Source organism: Hevea brasiliensis, chromosome 8, assembly GCF_030052815.1.
Source record: "Hevea brasiliensis isolate MT/VB/25A 57/8 chromosome 8, ASM3005281v1, whole genome shotgun sequence".
Taxonomy (NCBI): Eukaryota; Viridiplantae; Streptophyta; class Magnoliopsida; order Malpighiales; family Euphorbiaceae; genus Hevea; species Hevea brasiliensis.
The window spans coordinates 64946932-64967247 of record NC_079500.1 but is presented as its reverse complement, the minus strand read 5'-3'; the positions used below and the strand labels follow the sequence as shown (position 1 = coordinate 64967247).

The 20316-nt window shown below is 35.1% G+C and overlaps 1 protein-coding gene across 1 annotated transcript; it reads left to right on the top strand.

Moving 5' to 3' along the window:
• Window positions 1-235: 235 nt before the first annotated feature.
• LOC110642775 (lysine--tRNA ligase, cytoplasmic) lies at window positions 236-20108 on the top strand. Its single transcript, XM_021794918.2, has 17 exons — window positions 236-604; window positions 798-873; window positions 1199-1267; window positions 1406-1571; window positions 1666-1759; window positions 3107-3192; window positions 3939-4048; window positions 4130-4192; window positions 17338-17463; window positions 17548-17830; window positions 17933-18029; window positions 18134-18290; window positions 18844-18987; window positions 19069-19137; window positions 19218-19361; window positions 19487-19538; window positions 19888-20108. Exons 1-17 carry the CDS (start codon window positions 510-512, stop codon window positions 19893-19895), a joined length of 1839 nt encoding a protein of 612 aa, XP_021650610.1. The 5' UTR covers window positions 236-509; the 3' UTR covers window positions 19896-20108.
• The last annotated feature ends 208 nt before the right edge of the window (window positions 20109-20316 follow it).

Sequence of the window (20316 nt, the reverse complement as noted above, 5' to 3'; positions counted from 1 at the left end):
TGCCAAAAATCTCTAAAATGTAGTTATTATGTTTTCATTGGGATAGCATTTTTAGCTTTTCTAAATAAAAGAAAAAAAAAATAAAAAAAAATGGTTGCCTAAGCTAATGGTCTAATTCTGAACTGTTGGCTCAGTCAGTGGTTGAGCCAATGAATGCAGGTCAATTCATTCTCCTTTTTAAATTTTAAATCAAAATGAAATCTGATTGAAACCGCCTATTATGGTCCTCAATCACTCATACAGGGATCGTAATCGGCTCTCGAACTCCAGTTTTGGGCTGATTTAAGGATCAGAACTAAGTACTTGCTCCCAGTCCAGTTCACTGTTCGAACTTTGACTGCTAACACGACAAGTCGTAGCAAGTGAGGAAAAAGTCGCAGAATCTAAAACCCTAGTTAAACTTAGTGCCATGGCGATATAGAACCCAATCTATCTACCTTCTCTCCTTCTTTACACCGCACTTACAAAACCCTTGTCCTATTTTCACAAGACGAAGAAACAAGGCAAGCATGGAAAGCTCTGTAGACGAAACAGCGAAAGAAGTCTCTAATTTATCAATGGACAGTGAGTCTTCAGCTTCCGGAGGAGAAAATATCAGCAAGAAGTGAGTCATTTTTCTACTACTATTCAGTGTCTCTTGTTTGGCTGCTGTGAAAAATCGAAAAACTATGTGTAATTTGGTTGGCACTAGTGGTTCTTTTGTCCGAAGCTTGAGATTTTGTTTTCTGGGTTTTGCATTTGTTTTTAAGTTTTTCTGTGGTGATCGTTTTGGGTGTTTGCTTTGGTGGTTTGGCCAGTGCGCGCAAGAAGGAATTGAAGAACAAGCAGAGGGAAGAAGAGAGACGCCGCAAGGAGGAGGAGAAGGCCAGACAGGTATTTTGCTATTCTAAATTACAATGTTTAGCATATATGTTTGTTGCTTCTTTCTTTGTAATTGTACTGGCAATATTGTTTCAGTAATTTGGTAATGATAATTCCTTCTATTGGCAATCGTATATAATTTATGGATGCATTTTGACAGTGAGTTAATTAGTCTAGACTGTAGATCGAGTTTATTTTATGCTGTATTGCTGTCAGCATTTGTTTGCAGATATTATATTTTGTTCTTGCCGTCTGTCGTTGGTTGTGGTTTCTAATCATATTTAGTTATTTCTTTCTATTTAATCTCACAAAAATGTGTGTATGTACCTGTCTTCAGGCTGCAGAGAGGGCTAGCACCCGGGTTCAGAAACCTGCAGCGGCTGATGATGAGGATATGGACCCAACGGTATATAAGCCTAGTTCTCACTTTAGGCATGACTTTGTAGTTTGAATATAATCATTTCAGAATGAAATCTTATCGCTTTGATTTTTGGACATTAGCAGCATCCTCCACTTTTTGATGTTCTGTCTGTTTTACTTGCAGCAATACTATGAAAATAGGCTGAAATATCTTGCTTCCCAGAAGGCTGAAGGAAGAAATCCATATCCTCACAAATTCCCTGTTTCGATGTCAATTGTAGAATATATAGAAAAGTATGGAAGCTTGAGCAATGGAGAGCATATTGAGGATGTCACTGAATCTTTGGCCGGTATCCAAAACCAGGGCCTTTTATGTTACTGGTATATAATATGTGGCCATGTTTCTTTTTGTTAGTCTTTTATGTTCTTTTTTTCTCATGAAAGGTCGAGTCATGAAGAAACGATCTTCCTCTTCGAAGCTATTCTTTTATGATTTGCATGGTGGTGATGTTAAGATCCAAGTGATGGCTGATGCGAGGTATCTACTCATTTCCATATGCTCTTTCCTTAAAACTTGTATATGCTTAATTTGTATTATAGTTTTCTTCATTCTTCTAGTTCTTTGGAAGAAATGAGTGTGGTAGGCTCTAGGTCATGGCTTTCAGTTGCTGAATTATTTTACTGAAAGGCAAAAAGCTTATTAAATTTTGACTTGTTCTGTTCAATTAAATAATTAACTGTCTAATAAGTGCCACAGTAATCTTGTAGTGCTACAGTAATATAGTCTTGCGACTTTAATATTTAAAATTGTTATTAATTCTTGTTCTCTTGTTGGTTAATTGCATAGGGGTGTGATGCGGATTGCAAATAAAGATGGGAGTTAAGAAAATGTTCTAATATAATTTATGAAGTTTATCATTAAGTTTGTGTTTCTTTTGTTGACATGAGAATTACTCACTAGAAGTTGCATGTTAAGGCGCTTCTATACTTAGTATGGCTGTTTTGATAGAGAAAAATTGGATGCAGTAGGTCGATAGTTTATATCTTTCAACATGACATTCCTGCCAATTAGCTGATGGTTAGTGTGTTCTATAATCAAAGGAGATTATTAAATGAATGCTATCTTATTGCTGTTTTGTGCAAGAGGCTTTGTTGGCTGTGCTGTTTGTTCAGACTTCAGACAGAATTTCCCATATCGCGTTTTTATTACAACTTGTTAGAAATAGGAAGTAGTCAAGTTTTATGATAAATATCGTTAATAGTTAGTTATTTTGTAATTGCCAAAAATTTGGGTTAATTTGGTTGCACATATTGTGATGTCGATAATTGAAGTTTTAAATATGCATAACAAACAACATTAATAAATAATACGTAATTTATAAAAATTACACATGCAAGGAAGAAATGTATGGAGTTTTTCTTAATTCACCTTCTTATATTGGGAAACCAATATTTAGGAATTTGAAAATTGTGCCCTATTTTTCTCAATCCTATTTATGTTTGCGTGTGTGCTTAGGTGATTGATTCTATGCTTAGTGTCCTTTTTTACACTGTACCTTGTGGATATGAATTATATCTGATGGTAATCCTCTTCTATTGAAACTTTTTAGTTCACCTACTCATTGCATAGTTGAATATATTATGTTGATTGATACACATTGTGCATATCATTGCAAAGTTGAAACATATGAGTTAATCAATATATTATTTGGCATTTCAGTTATCCCTTTTGGAGGTTAGTTCATTGCATGCCTCCTCTTTTTTTCCCAAATGCTTAGTTTTGTACCATCCTTTACCATTGTTTTCATTTATATTAGTTTCTTTATTTGTTTCCTTTTCCATTTTTAATTGAATAAGAGGCTTCCTCCCCTATTACTAATGCCAGCAAGTCAGGCATGGATGAAGCTCAATTTTCAAGGTTCCACTCCAGTGTGAAGCGTGGTGATGTTGTTGGTGTCATTGGGTTTCCAGGTTTTTTCCTTTTTGTTTGTTGTTATTTTTTTTTTAATTGGAAGAAATAGTTCTTTTATTTTTTAATTTAATTTTATTTCTATTTCATTTTTCATTGGAAAATAAGAAAATGTGTACATCTTTCTTTTCCTACTCATTTAAGGCTGTATATAATGTCGAGTTAACAAATGAGAGTGAAGTAGCATTTACAAATGAGAAAAGTTTGAAGGATACTAATAATTCATTTAACTTGGTGGTTGTGATGTGGTTGAGACATGGCAGTGGGGGACTGGAAAACAGACAGCAAGTTTTAGATAATTTACAATGTTAAGTGTAAATTGGAAGCTGGAAAACAAGTTTGGGAAATACTGAATTTGAACAGAAGATTATAGTTTTTATTTTTTCTGTGGAAATTTGTGAAAATGGCTCCATTCTTTTTTTTCCTCCCTACCAACTTAATAGATCCTTACATTATCTAGGAAGTCAGAGGTAGAAATGGACATCACTATGTTGTGCTTTTCTTGTCTAGCTGTGGCAATAGGTATACAATTACTTTTTTGCATTTTTTCTGCATTGCATATGCACATTTCTTTTTATGTACTTGAAAAAGTCAAAGATTTGATTGGACTGAACAAGTGCAAATCTTCTCATCATTTCTAGGTCTGCGTGGGTCCAGTCTGTATTATGGACTCTTAAGAAAATAATTTACTATGCTTATTCTTACTTCTTCATTACATGTGATTTGCTTTCTCCTTCCATTTTGTCAGGAAAAACTAAAAGGGGAGAGCTGAGTATTTTTCCAAGATATTTTACTGTTTTATCTCATTGTCTCCATATGATGCCAAGGGAGAAACCTGGTCAGAATGCCAACATAAAGGTGAAGAAACAAGAAAGTTAGTTGTTGCTTAATTTATATATGTTGAGACAGCTATGTAATGGGTTGTATTTTGTCCTACAGAGAACTGACATCTGGGGCCCAGGAGAAACCAGGAATCCTGAAGCTTATGCTTTAAAAGATCAGGTATTTAGCCAGGAGAAAATAACTTTTGAATTAAATTAATTAAGATGATTTGATTAGTTAGCAATTTAGTCTTAGACTTCTGTTGAGTAGTTAATTACTTATTTTTTAGAATGGATTGGTGAATTTGTTTTTCACATTGAAGCATAGATACTTCAGGTTTTCTTTACTTGGGTAGATTAATGAAAAAAGGGTGACACAGTGCATGAAACATCCCACACTTATGAGCTTTGGGGAGGGTTGACGTACGCAGCCTTGTCCTTGCTTTGCAAAGAAGCTGTTTCCGCGGCTTGAATCCATGACCTTCAGGTCATAAATGGAATAACTTTATCATCACCAAAACCACCCTCTCACTTGGGTCATTAATGAATTTATTATAAGATCTCTGTTTGGATATGAATTTGAAAACCTACTGAAAAGGTATAATTTCAAATAAATTCTTCAAAATTTGGTTGATTGATTGATGCAGTTTTTTCTTCTCACTTTGAAAGTCAAGTTTTTATTTATACAAGTTATATTGAGAACTTGTTGGAATTTATTTAGAAATTCAGACTTAGCAAGTCTAGTATGCATGAAATTTCATTTGAAATTGCACTCTTTTAGTTCTATGGAATTGGTTAAAGCTTGAGCAAAATTCTACCATAATTGATATTTGCAGATGAGTTGCAAACTACAAAGCTACAAACTAGCAATGCTACAATTTGAAAATGAATTCCTTAGTTAAATACATGGGAATTCATTTAATAATGGATCTTCTAAGAAATCCATTTGACTTGAACTTGTACATTTTTTTTGGAGTTTGGAGCCAGCTTGGCTGTGCATTCAAAATGCTTTTATGCAATTTCGGAGCTTACACTTGCTTCCTCACATTTTTCATGAATTGTCCAATGTAAAATTATAAATTACTTCTGTTTTCCTTTTTTTTTTTTTTAAAAAAAAATTCATGTGCTTTTGTAATTTCCAGTTTTTCATTTATATCCAGTAACAATAGCAGAAACTTCCAAACCATCTAATAAGATTCAAATATGTTGATCTTTATTAACACTAATCCAACTATACAATTTGTTATCTGTTCTCATACAATTTCATCCAAGATAGTTCTAACAAATTAAAGCATTGAAACCATGATGGAAACTCAAATTCCAACACTTCTCTACATTTTCTTTCCCGGCAATAACTATTACCAAGCATTCTTTTTCTTTTACTTTCTCCAAGCCTATCTAGTGTTGATTGAATAAGTTTTTTTGATAGGGTTAATTGCTAAAAAAACTTTGAAGTTTGGCAAAATTTGCAATTAAATCTTGAAGTTTATATAATTGTCAATTAAACCCTTATGTAAGATTGATATATCAAATTAACCTGACTGTCAAATAAACGTTAGTATACTTGGAGTTCCACATCAGCTGCCATAACATTATTGGAAAAGCTATATCCAAAATCACAAATTAGGGTTAATTGCCAAAAAAACTATGGAATTTGTCAATTTTTGCAATTAAACCCTGAATTAGGCATAATTGCTAATTAAACCCTTACATTTGATTGATGTTTCAAATTGATCTGACCATTAATAAACTATTAGTATATTTCAACAAACGAGAAATTAGAAGTCAAATTCTGTTCTACAGATACAATTACTCCATTCCATTCTAATTAACCTAAACATTCAAGTCAACATTAGCAAAGCTTATTCACTGTTACTATACATATACATAACAATATAATACAACCCTAAAAACATAGCAAAGTAGAACAAAATAAAATTTGTGAGAAAATAGAACAGAAGAAGAATATTGAGAATGATTGAAGAGCTTGATTATTTCCACAAGCCAATGGTGTCAATTTATAATCTGTATAGGACAACTAAATAGGAAATACAATCCTAATTAAATATGTAATTATAGTCACGATTCTAGCACCTAAATATATTCATACAATCATTACAGATACACATATCTTAGCTATTTATGGTACATATCTTAACACTCCCCCTCAAGCTGGAGCATACAAATCATATGCTTCAAGCATGTTACAAATATATTCAATTCGAGAGCCTCTGAGAGATTTTGTTAGGATATCTGCTAATTGGTCATTTGAGCTAACAAAGCTAGTGGCAATACACTCAGATTCAATCTTTTGTCTGATGAAATGATAATCCACCTCTATATGTTTCGTTCTCTCATGAAACACTGAATTAAAGCCAATGTGAAGTGCAGCTTGATTGTCACTGATTAGCTGCATTTGTTTAAGTTCCCCATACTTCAACTCTTGGAGAAGTTGTTTCAACCATATAAGTTCACAAGTTGCCAAAGCCATAGCTCGATATTCTGCTTCTGCACTTGACCTAGCAACCACACCTTGCTTCTTACTTTTCCAAGAAATCAAATTACCTCCAATTATAATGTAATATCCTGAAGTAGACCGTCTGTCTGAAGGAGAAGCTGCTCAATCTGTATCTGAGTAACTAATAATCTGTGAATGACTCCTGTCTTCATATAATAGGCCTTGTCCTGGAGCTCCTTTAATATATCTGAGTATCCGAATAACTGCATCCCAATGACTACTACATGGTGCTTGAAGGAATTGACTGACCACACTTACAACAAATGAGATGTTTGGGCGTGTGATTGTAAAATAATTGAGTTTTTCAACCAATCTCCGGTATCTACCAGGATCCTCCAATGGCTCCCCCTGTTCAGGAACAAGTTTGACATTTGGATCCATAGGAGTATCTGTGTGTCTACAGTCTAACATGTCCGTCTCTGTCAGTATATGCAAAGCATATTTCCTTTGAGAAATGGCAATTCTTGTCTTGGATTGTGCCACTTCAATCCCCAAGAAATACTTTAGCTTCCCAAGATCCTTAGTCTGAAAATGACTGGACAAGTGTTGTCTGAGTTTTGAGATCCCAAAATGATAATTTCCTGTAATAACAATGTCATCAACATAAACAACGAGATAAATGCACTTATCATGGCCATTATACTCAACTCAACTCAACTAAGCCTTTATCCCAAAAATTTGGGGTCGGCTATATGGATTCGCTTTCTCCACTCTAAACGATTTTGGGTTAAATCCTCAAAAATATGTAATGCTTCTAGGTCATGTTGTACTACTCTCCTCCAAGTCAATTTAGGTCTACCTCTTTTTTTTCTTTCTATCCTCTAACCTAATGTGCTCTACTTGTCTAACTGGAGCCTCCGTATGTCTACGCTTCACATGACCAAACCATCTCAATCTCCCTTCTCTCAACTTATCCTCAATTGGCACTACTCCTACCTTTTCTCTAATACTCTCATTACGGACTTTATCTAGTCTAGTATGGCCACTCATCCACCTTAACATTCTCATCTCTGCAACTCTTATCTTAGACGCATACGACTTCTTCAGTGCCCAACACTCACTACCATATAACATAGCCAGTCGTATGGCTGTACGGTAAAATTTTCCTTTCAACTTATTGGGAATCTTGCGATCACATAAAACTCCCGTGGCACGTCTCCACTTCAACTATCTAGCTTTAATCCTATGACTAACATCCTCCTCACATCTCCCATCTACTTGAAGGACTGAGTCGAGATATTTAAAGTGATTACTTTGGGATAGTACCACTCCATCCAAACTAATTCTTTATCTATCACCAGTTTGGCCTTCATTGAACTTGCAATGCATGTATTCTGTCTTCATTCTACTTAACTTAAAGCCTTTTGATTATAGAGTACTTCTCCAAAGCTCTAGCTTTCTACTGACTCCTTCACGCGTCTCATCTTTCAGAACAAAATCATCCGCAAATATCATGCACCAAGGAATACTCTCTTGTATATGTTTCGTCAATTTATTTAAAACTAATATAAAAAGGTAAGGGCTAATCCAATTGAGATTGAAAAATCTCGTGTCCCCTCCCACTGTGCGCGCAATAGTAGTTGCTCATTCTTATATATCTTTTAACACTTGTATGTACCTAATAGATACCCTCTTTTGTTCTAACACACTCTATAAGACATCTCTTGGAACACTATCATAAGCCTTCTTTAAATCAATAAAAACCATGTGTAGATTTTTCTTCACATCTCTATATTTCTCCATCAAGCTTCTAATGAGAAAGATCACTTCCATAGTTAAACGACCGGGCATGAGCCAAATTGATTGAGAGAGATAGAAGTATCATGATGTAGTCGATGCTCCACAACTCTCTCCCACAACTTTATAGTATGGCTCAAGAGTTTAATTCCCCTATAGTTTGAGCAACTCTGTATGTCTCCCTTATTTTTAAAAATAGGTACTAAAATACTTCTCCTCCTCCATTCATCAGGCATTTTCTTGGAGTTTAGAATCTTATTAAATAATTTAGTTAACCATGCCACTCCCATATCTTCCAAACACTTCTACACTTCAATTGGTATTCCATCAGGTCCACAGGCTTTACTTACTTTCATTCTCTTAAGTGTTTCCTTTACTTTTAAAGATCTAATCTTTCTAGTATAATTCATATTCTTTTCTATTGTTCTATAATCTATATTCACGCTATTGCTATTTTGACTATTATTAAAGAGATCATTAAAATAATTTCTCCATCTTTCTTTAATGTCCTTATCTTTCACCAACGCTTTTCCTTTTTTATCCTTAATGCACCTAACTTGATTGAGATCTTGACATTTCCTTTTTCTCCTCCTTGCTAATCTATAAATATTTTTCTCCCTTCTTTAGATCTAAGTTTCTCATATAATTTTTCAAAGGCCTGTGCTTTTGCTTGACTAACTGCCTTTTTTGCCTCTTTTTTTACTGTAGAAAGAGATGATTCTCATTGATTTCAATTAATCTGTACATGGGTATATATATACAATTGATTCCTATAATTGTGTTCTACTAATTAGGAAAAAATCATAAATAAGAAATCCTAAATAGGAATACTGAGAATCTGAGAATATCTGGAGAAATAATATAGTGATCGACTTTCCATAACATAGTGATTGACTTTCCATAACACTCCCCCTCAAGTTGGAGCATAGATGTTAATCATGCCCAACTTGTTACAAATGTAGTCAATCCTAGCTCCATTCAGAGCTTTTGTGAAAATATCTCCTAACTGCTCTCCAGTTTTGATGTGTCCTGTTGAGATTATCTGTTGTTGAATCTTTTCACGAATAAAGTGACAATCAATCTCAATATGTTTGGTCCGCTCATGAAATACTTAGGTGGAGTTACTTATCATGGCCATTATGGTGGAAAAATACTGAATGGTCAGCTTCACTCCGAGACATTCCAAATTGTTGGACTACAGTACTAAACCATCCAAACCATGCTCTCGTAGATTGTTTCAAGCCATATAAAGAACGCCGTAGGCGACACACCAAACCAGACTTCTCCTGAGCAACAAACCCTGGTGGTTGCTTCATATAAACTTTCTCAGCTAGCTTGCCATGTAAAAAGGCATTTTTGATATCCAGTTGATGAAGTGGCCAGTGATGGATGGCAGCTAAGGAAATAAGAAGGCGAACCGAGGTAATCTTAGCCACAGGAGAGAAGGTATCACTGTAATTGAGGCCAACGATCTGAGTATAGCCCTTTGCAATAAGGCGAGCTTTAAGTCTATCAATTTGGCCATTAGGCCTCACCTTGACTGTATAAACCAATCGACAACCAACAGTAGATTTGCCCTTCGGTAGTGGCACCAAATCCCAAGTGTCATTGTAATGGAGAGCAGTCATCTCTTCAACTATTGCATTACACCATCCTGGCTGTTCCAAAGCTTCTCTAACAGTCTTAGGTACAGATACATTAGACAAAGTGGTGACAAAAATATAGTAAAAAGGAGATAAACAATGATAACTCACAAAATTATAAATAGGATGAGGATTTGAGACGAACGAATACCTTTTCGGATGACAATAGGAGGAGTAGCATCGTCTGTTGAAGGCGAGACCGAAATAGGCGAAGATGAAGGAGGGCAAGAGTCACCAGGAGCCGGTGTTGTACCTGTATCAAGCAAAGGAGCATCAATGGTGTTAGTGGGAGGATGAGGACGACGTGAGTAGACGTGTAGAGGTGGGGGATTGATTGGTGGTGGAGGAAGAGTAGGAACTGGTAAGGTGGTGAGAATAAAAATCTTGGATGCGGTATTGGAGGAAAAATAGGGAGATGTTTCAAAGAAGGTTATATCAGCTGATACAAAGTATTTATTTGTAAGTGGATTGTAGCATTTGTAACCTTTTTGAATTCTAGAATATCCCAAAAAAACACATTTTATTGATTTGGGCTAAAATTTGTTTTTGCCAGGAGTGTGATCATAAACAAAATAAATATAACCAAATACATGCAGGGACAACTGATGGGCATCTTGGTCGGGAAACAAAATGGAATGAGGACTTTGATTCTGCAAAACAGAAGCAGGCATTCGGTTAATTAAGTAACAAGCAATAAGAATGGTAGCTCCCCAAAAACGAAGAGGAACATTATGGTGAATGAGTAAAGGGTGGACAGTCTCAACTAGATGGCGATTCTTTGTTCGGTAATCCCATTTTGTTGAGGGGTATAAGCACATGAAGTTTGGTGAGTAATACCCTGAGAAGATAAGAAATAAGTAAAGGGAGTAGACAAATATTCTTTTGGGTTGTCACTACAAAGTATTTCGATAGAAACACCAAATTGATTACGTATTTCAGCAGAGAATTTTTGAAATATAGAGAATAATTCAGAACGAGTCTTCATTAAAAATAACCAAGTGCAATGAGAATAATCATCATTAAAAGTAACAAAATAATGAAATTCCAAAGTTGTACTAATACGACTTGGACCCCGAATGTCTGAATGGACAATTTCAAACATGGACGTAGCCCTATTATTGACTCGCTTGGAAAAGGAAACACGACTTTGTTTCCCAAGTTGACAGGACTCACATTCAAAAGAAGATAAACTAGAAAGACTAGGAATTAATTTTTGCAATTTGGCAAGACTCGGATGACCTAAACGATTGTGAAGAAGATCAACGGAAGTGGTAGAGGCAAGAGCAACTGGAGAATTTGAAGTAGAAAGATGGTACAACCCTTGTGACTCACATCCTACTCCAATCATCTTCCCCGTACTCCGGTCCTGCACAATAACAGAGTCAGCTGTAAAGGTGACAGAACAATTGATATTTTTAGTTAATTTACTAATGGAGATGAAATTATATGGGCATTCTGGAGTGAACAAAACTGTGGTTAAAGAAATAGATGGAAAGATTTTTACTTCTCTTATGCCCTTAACTAAAGTTTGTGAACCATTAGCTAAAGTAACTTTAGACAAAACCGGAGGAGAAACTAGAGATGAGAAAAGATTTTTGTTACCAAATATATGATCAGAAGCACTAGAGTCTAGGATCCATGGACTAGTGAGCGAAGACTGTGTTAAATAAGCAAAGGAATTACCAGAATGAGCATTGTTAGAAGATTGCTGTTTGGCTGTTTGATATTGCAAATACTTCTTGTAATCAGTTCCAATTAATAGGATAGAATCTGACACTTGATCTTTTCCATCAGGTAATGGAAGAATACCATTTTCACCAGATTGAGCTATATGAGCAGTTGATCGACTCACATTATTTGACTGAATGGGGTGTGGTGGTCGACCATGAAGGGCCCAACAAGTGTATCGAGTGTGATTACTCTTATCACAATAAGTTCAATGGAGCCTTTTACCCTTGCCTCTCTGATAAGTGCCTTGTCTCTATTGATTTTCACTTTGTGTAGCTAAAACTAAAGATTCAATTCCGGAGAAATTATTCTTATTAAGGGAGATGCGTAGAAGCCTGGCAGACACATCCTCTAGAGTGAGAATAACCGGATTAGTTAATATCTGGTCTCTAACAGAATCAAGGTCAGGTCAGCCCAATCAATGCCAAAACCATGAAGAACCTGTCTCGCTGTTGCTCAGAAATATTATCAGTATATGGCATGATAGAATTAAATTCATCTTTCAGTGATTCTACTTGTCCCAAATAACTAGACATATCTTGTTGATTTTGTTGCAGATGAACCATATCTGATGCTACCTTATAAATACGCTGCACATCATTTGTATATAAGGTTTTTGCCTTAGTCCAGACTTTGCAACAGGTTTTACAAGATTGAAAAATATTAAGTAATTTTGGGTCTAGAGAATGTCACAAGAGACTACATAATTGAGCATCAATCTTAGTCTAATTAGTTCTATTTGTTAGAGCTGTATCTATGGCATTTTTAACCAAGTGGTCATCATACCCTTGCCCCATAAACCATAATTCCACTGATGCAGCCCAAGACATATAATTTTGACTTCCGACTAATTTAACAGTAGTAATAGCTGGTGAATTACCAATGGAAGAAAATATGGGTTTAAGAATCTCAAAACCTGTGTTGGATATGGGTGTGAGAATCTCAGAACCTGTGTTGGAGGCTGTATTGGAGGACTCCTCAATCTCAGACATGTTGACAAGAGAAGCACACTGAAATGCTGCTAAGAAATACGTCAGAAAAGCCTACTGTATGAAGAGGTAGTGACAAAAAAGTGAGAAACAGGTGGCGGGACTAGCGTGGTTGAGGCTGATCCTGGGCTAGTTAATCTACTAGGCTAGGCTGTGACAACCACGGACTCTGAAAGTGATCAGAAAAAGATGGAGAGTTCCTCCTTATGAGGACTTTGTTTCAGATTTCAAATCAGACCCACCGAGGCTCTGATACCATGTGATAAAATAGAACATAAGAAAAATATTGAGAATGATTGATGAGCTTGATTATTCCCTTAAGCTAATGGTGTCAATTTATAATCTGTACAGGATAACTAAATAGGAAATACCATCCTAATTAAATACGTAATTATAGCCACGATTCTAACTCCTAAATATATTCACACAATCACTACAGATACACATATTCTAGCTATTTATTGTACATATTCTAGCTATTTATTGTACATATCTTAACAAAATTCTTCTCTCTGCATAGTCAACTCTTTTTTCAAATAAACTATTTTGTCTTTTAAATTTTTTTTTTCTTTTTCAACACTTCATCTCTGCTCTACAAATCATTAATCAGTATATCATTTTAATCATAATTTCAATTAGTTGCTATGGCATACGACCTAATACTAGCAAATACCTACTTTATAAAAAGAGAGTCACATTTAGTGACTTTCAAAAGTGGGCAACATAGAAGCCAAATCGACTTTCTCTTAACCAGGAAGACAAATAGAGCTCTATGCAAGGATTGCAAGGTCATTCTAGGAGAGGCTTTAACAAGTCAACATAGATTGGTGGTCTTGGATGTCAAGTTTAGGAACAATTCAAGTAAGGTCAGAAGAAATAGTGTAGCTCGAACATAGTGGTGGGAGTTCAAAGGAGTAAAGCAAGTGAAGTTCAAAAATGAGCTTCTCGAGTCCGAAGTATGGAAGCTAGATATGGAGGCCAATGATATGTGGATACAGATGGCATCAAAGATTAGAGAAGTAGCTAGAAAAGTACTTGGAGAGTCTAAAAGACATGGACCACCCTCAAAAGAGAGATGGTGGTGGAATGAGGAAGTACAAAAGGCAGTGAAGAGAAAAAGGGAATGGTATAAGAAATTACCTAAATGTTATAAATAATGAGGCATATGAACAGTACAAGATAGCAAAGAAAGAGGCAAAAAAGGCAGTTAGTCAAGCAAGAGCACAGGCCTTTGAAAAGTTAAATGAGAAACTTGGAACTAAAGAAGGGAAGAAAGATATTTATAGATTAGCAAGGAGTAGAGAAAGAAAATGTCAAGATCTCTATCAAGTTAGGTGCATTAAGGATAAAGAAGGAAAAGTGTTGGTGAAAGATGAGGACATTAAAGAAAGATGGAGAAATTATTTTAATGATCTCTTTAATAATAGTCAAAATGGAAATAGCGTGAATATAGATTATAGAACAATAGAAAAGAATGTAAATTATACTAGAAGGATTAGATCTTTAGAAGTAAAGGAAGCACTTAAGAGAATGAAAGTGGGTAAAGCCTGTGGACCCGATGAAATACCAATTGAAGTGTGGAAGTATTTGGGAGATATGGGAGTGGCATGGTTAACTAAATTATTTAATAAGATTCTAAACTCAAAGAAAATGCCTGATGAATGGAGGAAGAGTATTTTAGTACCAATTTTTAAAAATAAGGGAGACATCTGAGTTGCTCAAACTATAGGGAATTAAACTCATGAGCCATATTATGAAGTTGTGGGAGAGTTGTGGAGCATCGACTACGTCATGATACTTCTATCTCTCTCAATCAATTTGGTTTCATGCGATCGTTCAACTATGGAAGCGATCTTTCTCATTAGAAGCTTGATGGAGAAATATAGAGATGGGAAGAAAGATTTACACATGGTTTTTATTGATTTGGAGAAGGCTTATGATAGTGTTCCAAGAGAGGTCTTATGGAATGTGTTAGAACAAAAGAGGGTATCTATTAGATACATACAAGTATTGAAAGATATGTATGAAGGAGCAACTACTATTGTGCGCACAGTGGGAGGGGACACAAGAGATTTTCCGATCTCAATTGGATTACACCAAGGATCAGCCATAAGCCCTTACCTTTTCACATTAGTTTTAGATGAACTGACGAAACATATACAAGAGAGTATTCCTTGGTGCATGATGTTTGCGGATGATATTGTTCTGATAGATGAGACACAAGGAGTCAATAGGAAGCTAGAACTTTGGAGAAGTACTCTAGAGTCAAAGGGTTTTAAGTTAAGTAGAACGAAGACAGAATACATGCATTGCAAGTTCAGTGAAAGCCAAACTGGTGATAGGGAAGGAGTTAGTTTGAATGGAGTGGTACTGTCCCAAAGTAATCACTTTAAATATCTAGGCTCAGTCCTTCAAGTGGATGGGGGATGTGAGGAGGATGTTAGTCATAGGATTAAAGCTGGATAGTTGAAGTGGAGACGTGCCACGGGAGTTTTATGTGATTGTAAGATTCCCAATAAATTAAAAGGAAAATTTTACCGTACAGCCATACGATCGGCTATGTTATATGGTAGTGAGTGTTGGGCACTGAAAGAGTCCTATGCATTTAAGATAAGAGTTGCAGAGATGAGAATGTTAAGGTGGATGAGTGGCCATATTAGACTAGATAAAGTCCGTAATGAAAGTATTAGAGAAAAGGTAGGAGTGGTGCCAATTGAAGATAAGTTGAGAGAAGGGAGATTGAGATGGTTTGGTCATGTAAAGCGTAGACATACGGAGGCTCCAGTTAGACAAGTAGAGCACATTAGGTTAGAGGATAGAAAGAAAAAAAGGGGTAGACCTAAATTGACTTGGAGTAGAGTAGTACAACATGACTTAGAAGCATTACACATTTCTGAGGATTTAACCCAAAATCGTTCAGAGTGGAAAAAGCGAATCCATATAGCCGACCCCAAATTTTTGGGATAAAGGCTTAGTTGAGTTGCATCCATTTCTCAATGATTTTGTTATTAATCTCCTTTAAGTTTGTAACTTTCTCCTTAAGAGCATTTTTTCGCTGAAACAAATGTGTTAGTAACTCCTCCCGGCTATTGCAAGGCGGTTCAACTACAGGAAGAAAGAACAATTATTCCTCTGGATCAATTGTCTATTAATATTAGTTATTAACAAACTTATAAATTACCACTTTCAATCAAAATATTCAAAATAAAAGCCATTATAATTACCTCTCAAGTACCACATATTAACAGTTTATTGACGATTGAGTCAATTTGAGATATCAATCAAACGTAGGGATTTAATTGATAATTATGCAAACTTTAGGGTTTAATTACAAAATTAGCAAACTTCATTATTTTTTTTGGCAATTATCCCTAATATGGAATTTTTGATGTGGTTTCTCTAGTGATTATAGGGCAGCTGACGTGGAATTCATTTTAAGTATGCTAACGGTTTATTGGTGGTCAGGCCAATTTGAGATATCAATCAAGCGTAAGAGTTTGATTGACAATTATGCAAACTTCAAGGTTTAATTGCAAAATTTGATAAATTTCAATACTTTTTTGGCAATTAACCCTTTTTAATATGTAGGATAGATTGCTATCATTGCTACCTATATGCGAGAACAAAATATAAAGTGAATTCAAATTTGAATTTCTGTAGTCAAGTGAGTGGGTGCAACAAGTCGGGAAGAGTATGGGCTATATATCTACATTAGATAAATGCTCGTGCACTACACTATTTATTATTTATATAATTTTTTTAAAAATAATTCTGTAATATATCATGCATGAATTTTTGTAATAAAATTAATGTAAAAAATTTAAAAGAAAAATTAGAGAAATTTAAAAATTAAAATAAATATGAATGAAATATCTAATATTTTCTTAAAAAAACTAATTTTTAAATAATGAAATAAGTAAATGTGATGTCAACATTTTGACAACTGCAGTTTTAATAGCAAAAGACTTTGATAACTTGTGTCGCATTTTAATTTTGATGGGTTTAATTTACCTTCAATATATGGGACCTTAAACTTTGATCAGATACTTTCTCATGAGACTTTTACGTCACAAGCTCTCTAAATTCTTGAGATGAAATTTACATATGGTGAGAGTGATATGTTGTGTTAATCGGAATTTAGAGTATGAAATTATTGTTGCTTGCTTAAAATTATTGAACACCAAATAGAAGTATGGAAGCAATTAATTAAAAAATGAAAATTGATATAATAATGGTATTAATAATGCTTTTCAAGTTAATAATAATTGCATAGAAAGAATTACACTTTAATAGGAAATAACTATTAATTAGTAGGCCATTTTCTTAATGGAAAGTGCCATGTGGCAGCACAGACGCATTCCTGTCCTATTATATTCCTTTACATTACTCCTCTCCCGTCTGCCTCTAAGCCTTTCTCACAATATTTAGACTACAGCATCACCCTACATTCTCATCTACTCTTAGTATATTATATTGTCCTATAGTAGCCTTTATGTGTACATGGACCAAAATAGACTAAGCATTACAATATTTTTAACAATTATGAAGGCATGGTTATGACTTGTAAATCCACTTTTCTGTTCTTTTTTTTATTTTTTATTTTTTATTTTTTTTACATAATTCCTAGAATGGTTCAAGAGTGATTTTCATTTTCAGTAGTAATTGCCTTTGCATCTATTTGAGATGCCATTATTATTTTTCATGATTCTAGGAAACTCGCTATCGTCAACGTTATCTAGATCTGATGTTGAATGCGGAGGTTCGACAGATATTCAAGGCCCGATCTAAAGTCATATCATATCTTAGAAGCTTTCTTGACAACCTTGATTTCCTAGAGGTTAGTTATCTCTTTGTTTGTTTCAAATTTTTATGTTGCGATGGTTGTTTCTACCTTGCTAATCATGTTAACTCTTATCCTTAGGTTGAAACACCCATGATGAATATGATTGCTGGTGGAGCCGCTGCTCGCCCATTTGTTACTCATCACAATGAACTGAACATGAAGCTCTACATGCGTATTGCACCTGAACTTTATCTTAAAGAGTTAGTTGTTGGTGGTCTGGATCGTGTTTATGAGATAGGAAAACAATTTAGAAATGAGGGTATTGATTTGACTCATAATCCTGAGTTCACAACCTGTGAGTTCTATATGGCTTTTGCGGACTACAATGACTTGATGGAACTAACTGAGAGATTGTTGATTGGTAAGCTTCAGCTTTTGGGTGCTGCAAAACACGTTATCATTTGTCATGCATTAAAAAAGTTCTGAGTTAGTGAACTTATTGGTTTTTGTTTGTTCGAATTAGGAATGGTCAAGGAACTTACAGGTGGCTACAAAATTAAATACCATGCAAATGGTTCTGACAAGGATCCAATTGAGATTGACTTTACACCACCTTTTAGGTATGTGGGATATAGATAGTGCTCATATATGGTACAAGTTTTATTGTAAATGTGAAATTGTTATTTGTTGGGGTTGAGCCAAATAATTGTTTTCATTAGTGCAGACGGATTGACATGATAGACGAGTTAGAACAGATAGCCAACCTCAACATACCAAAGGATCTTTCCAGTGATGAAGCTAACAAATATCTAGTTGCTGCGTGTGAGAGGTTTGAGGTCAAGTGCCCCCCTCCTCAGACAACAGCTCGTCTTTTGGATAAAGTAATTCTTCTTCTTTCCTGGCTTATTTTTAAACACTGTTGTAGAGATTAGGATAAGATCTGGTGTCCTGGTCTTGCCATATTGGTGCCACTTTCAGGAAGAAATAGCAAATGCTTGTGACAAGTAGCCAGCTGTTAATTGCATTATAGTGCACTGTGAATTGTGGTGTTTTACCATCAAATATGCATAAATTGCTTTGAATGTAGTTCTGGTAGTGTCCCCACTCAATTTAAAATAAAAATCTTATCCTTTTTATTTTTCTTGTTTGTGAGCATGGCAGTTCAGGCTGGTGGGGTGCTTTATATGGTTTGACCTCTAAATAAAATGCTCTGATGGTGATTTTCTACTTTCAATATTGGTGGGAGACATAATATAATACTTTGACATTCAATTTCTGCATGTAATTATTTGTCTGAAGAGTAATTACTGATGAGTATTCTATCACGTTGAGATTTATATTTACTTATTATTTTGGCTATTTAACCATTAAAAGGGGCACAAGTACCAAATTTGGGCTTATGCTGTATAATGTTTGTTATATTCGTGTTTACAGCTGGTGGGGCACTTTCTAGAAGAAACTTGTGTGAATCCTACTTTCATCGTAAACCATCCTGAAATTATGAGTCCTTTGGCAAAGTGGCATAGATCAAAACCAGGCTTGACTGAACGTTTTGAATTGTTTGTGAACAAGCATGAGGTATTTCTGGTCAACTTCAGGATTTGTGCTTTGTAATTTATGCTGCTCATGTTAATTTTCGTTAACTGTGCAACTGCACAGCTATGCAATGCATACACTGAATTGAATGATCCTGTGGTACAACGTCAGCGATTTACTGAACAACTCAAGGTATCTTGCATCATTTCGAAGTTTGTATTTTCAGTAATTTGTTTTGAACTTTTAGTCTGAGGGTGTTCTCCAAATATTAGGACCGACAATCGGGCGATGATGAAGCGATGGCTTATGACGAAACATTTTGTACTGCTCTTGAGTATGGGTTACCTCCAACTGGGGGCTGGGGAATGGGTATTGATCGACTAGCTATGTTGTTAACTGATTCCCAGAATATCAAGGTCTGTACTATGCTTCTCTCTCTTCCCTTTCCTTCCTCTGTCCCTCTGTTTGTGTGCTTGTGTGCTATTTTGAAGATGTGATTTTCTGCTGAAATTTCAATCTCATGTATGCTTTGTGTTGGCAGGAGGTGCTGCTCTTCCCATCCATGAAGCCTCAAGATGAACCTCCTGCTAAAGGTATTCAAATTCTTTTGTTGGTTTCTGCATCTTCCATTGCTTTTTTGCTATTATTATTATTATTATTATTATTATTATTATTATTATTATTATTATTATTATTGTTGTTGTTGGTTGGCAGAGGGTGTACTGTTCACCCAGTAAATGTAATATTTTTTTATTTCACGCCTTGTGAGCAAAAAACATATATATAATTACCAGAAGCTCTCTCTCTCTCTCTCTCTCTCTCTCTCTCTCTTTCACATACACACACACACACACATATATTATCCTTCCTGTTGATTCTGTTGCACTTAATGGTCCTTGGCACTTGATTTCGGTGATTAAATTTTAACTTCGGTAACTGCAGCAACTTGATGAGTTTGAGATGGAGCAGAGTTTCATTTAATGTTCTTTTTTGTCTGGGACGACCGACTTGCTGTCAACTGCTGATAAATTTTACCATATTTTCCCTTCATTGTGTCCCACCTCATTTTTATTGGGGACGATCATTTGACCCCTTCAGTGAAGTGTTTGAAATTTTATGACGTGCTCATTGAATATAATTTATAGCAGATACATGTTCTATTCTCTCTCTTCTTTCTTCTCCACTTTTTTTTTTCTCCTGGATGGTATATTTATAATTTCTTGTTTTATTCTGGTTTTGCACTACTGCTTGTGCATTTTGAGTTTTTGTTTATGGCAATACACAAAATCCAGGGCCAGTTACATAAATTATCTTAAAACTATTTGGAAAAAAGTTTATTTTATCTTTAAAATTTTATTTTTATAAATAAGA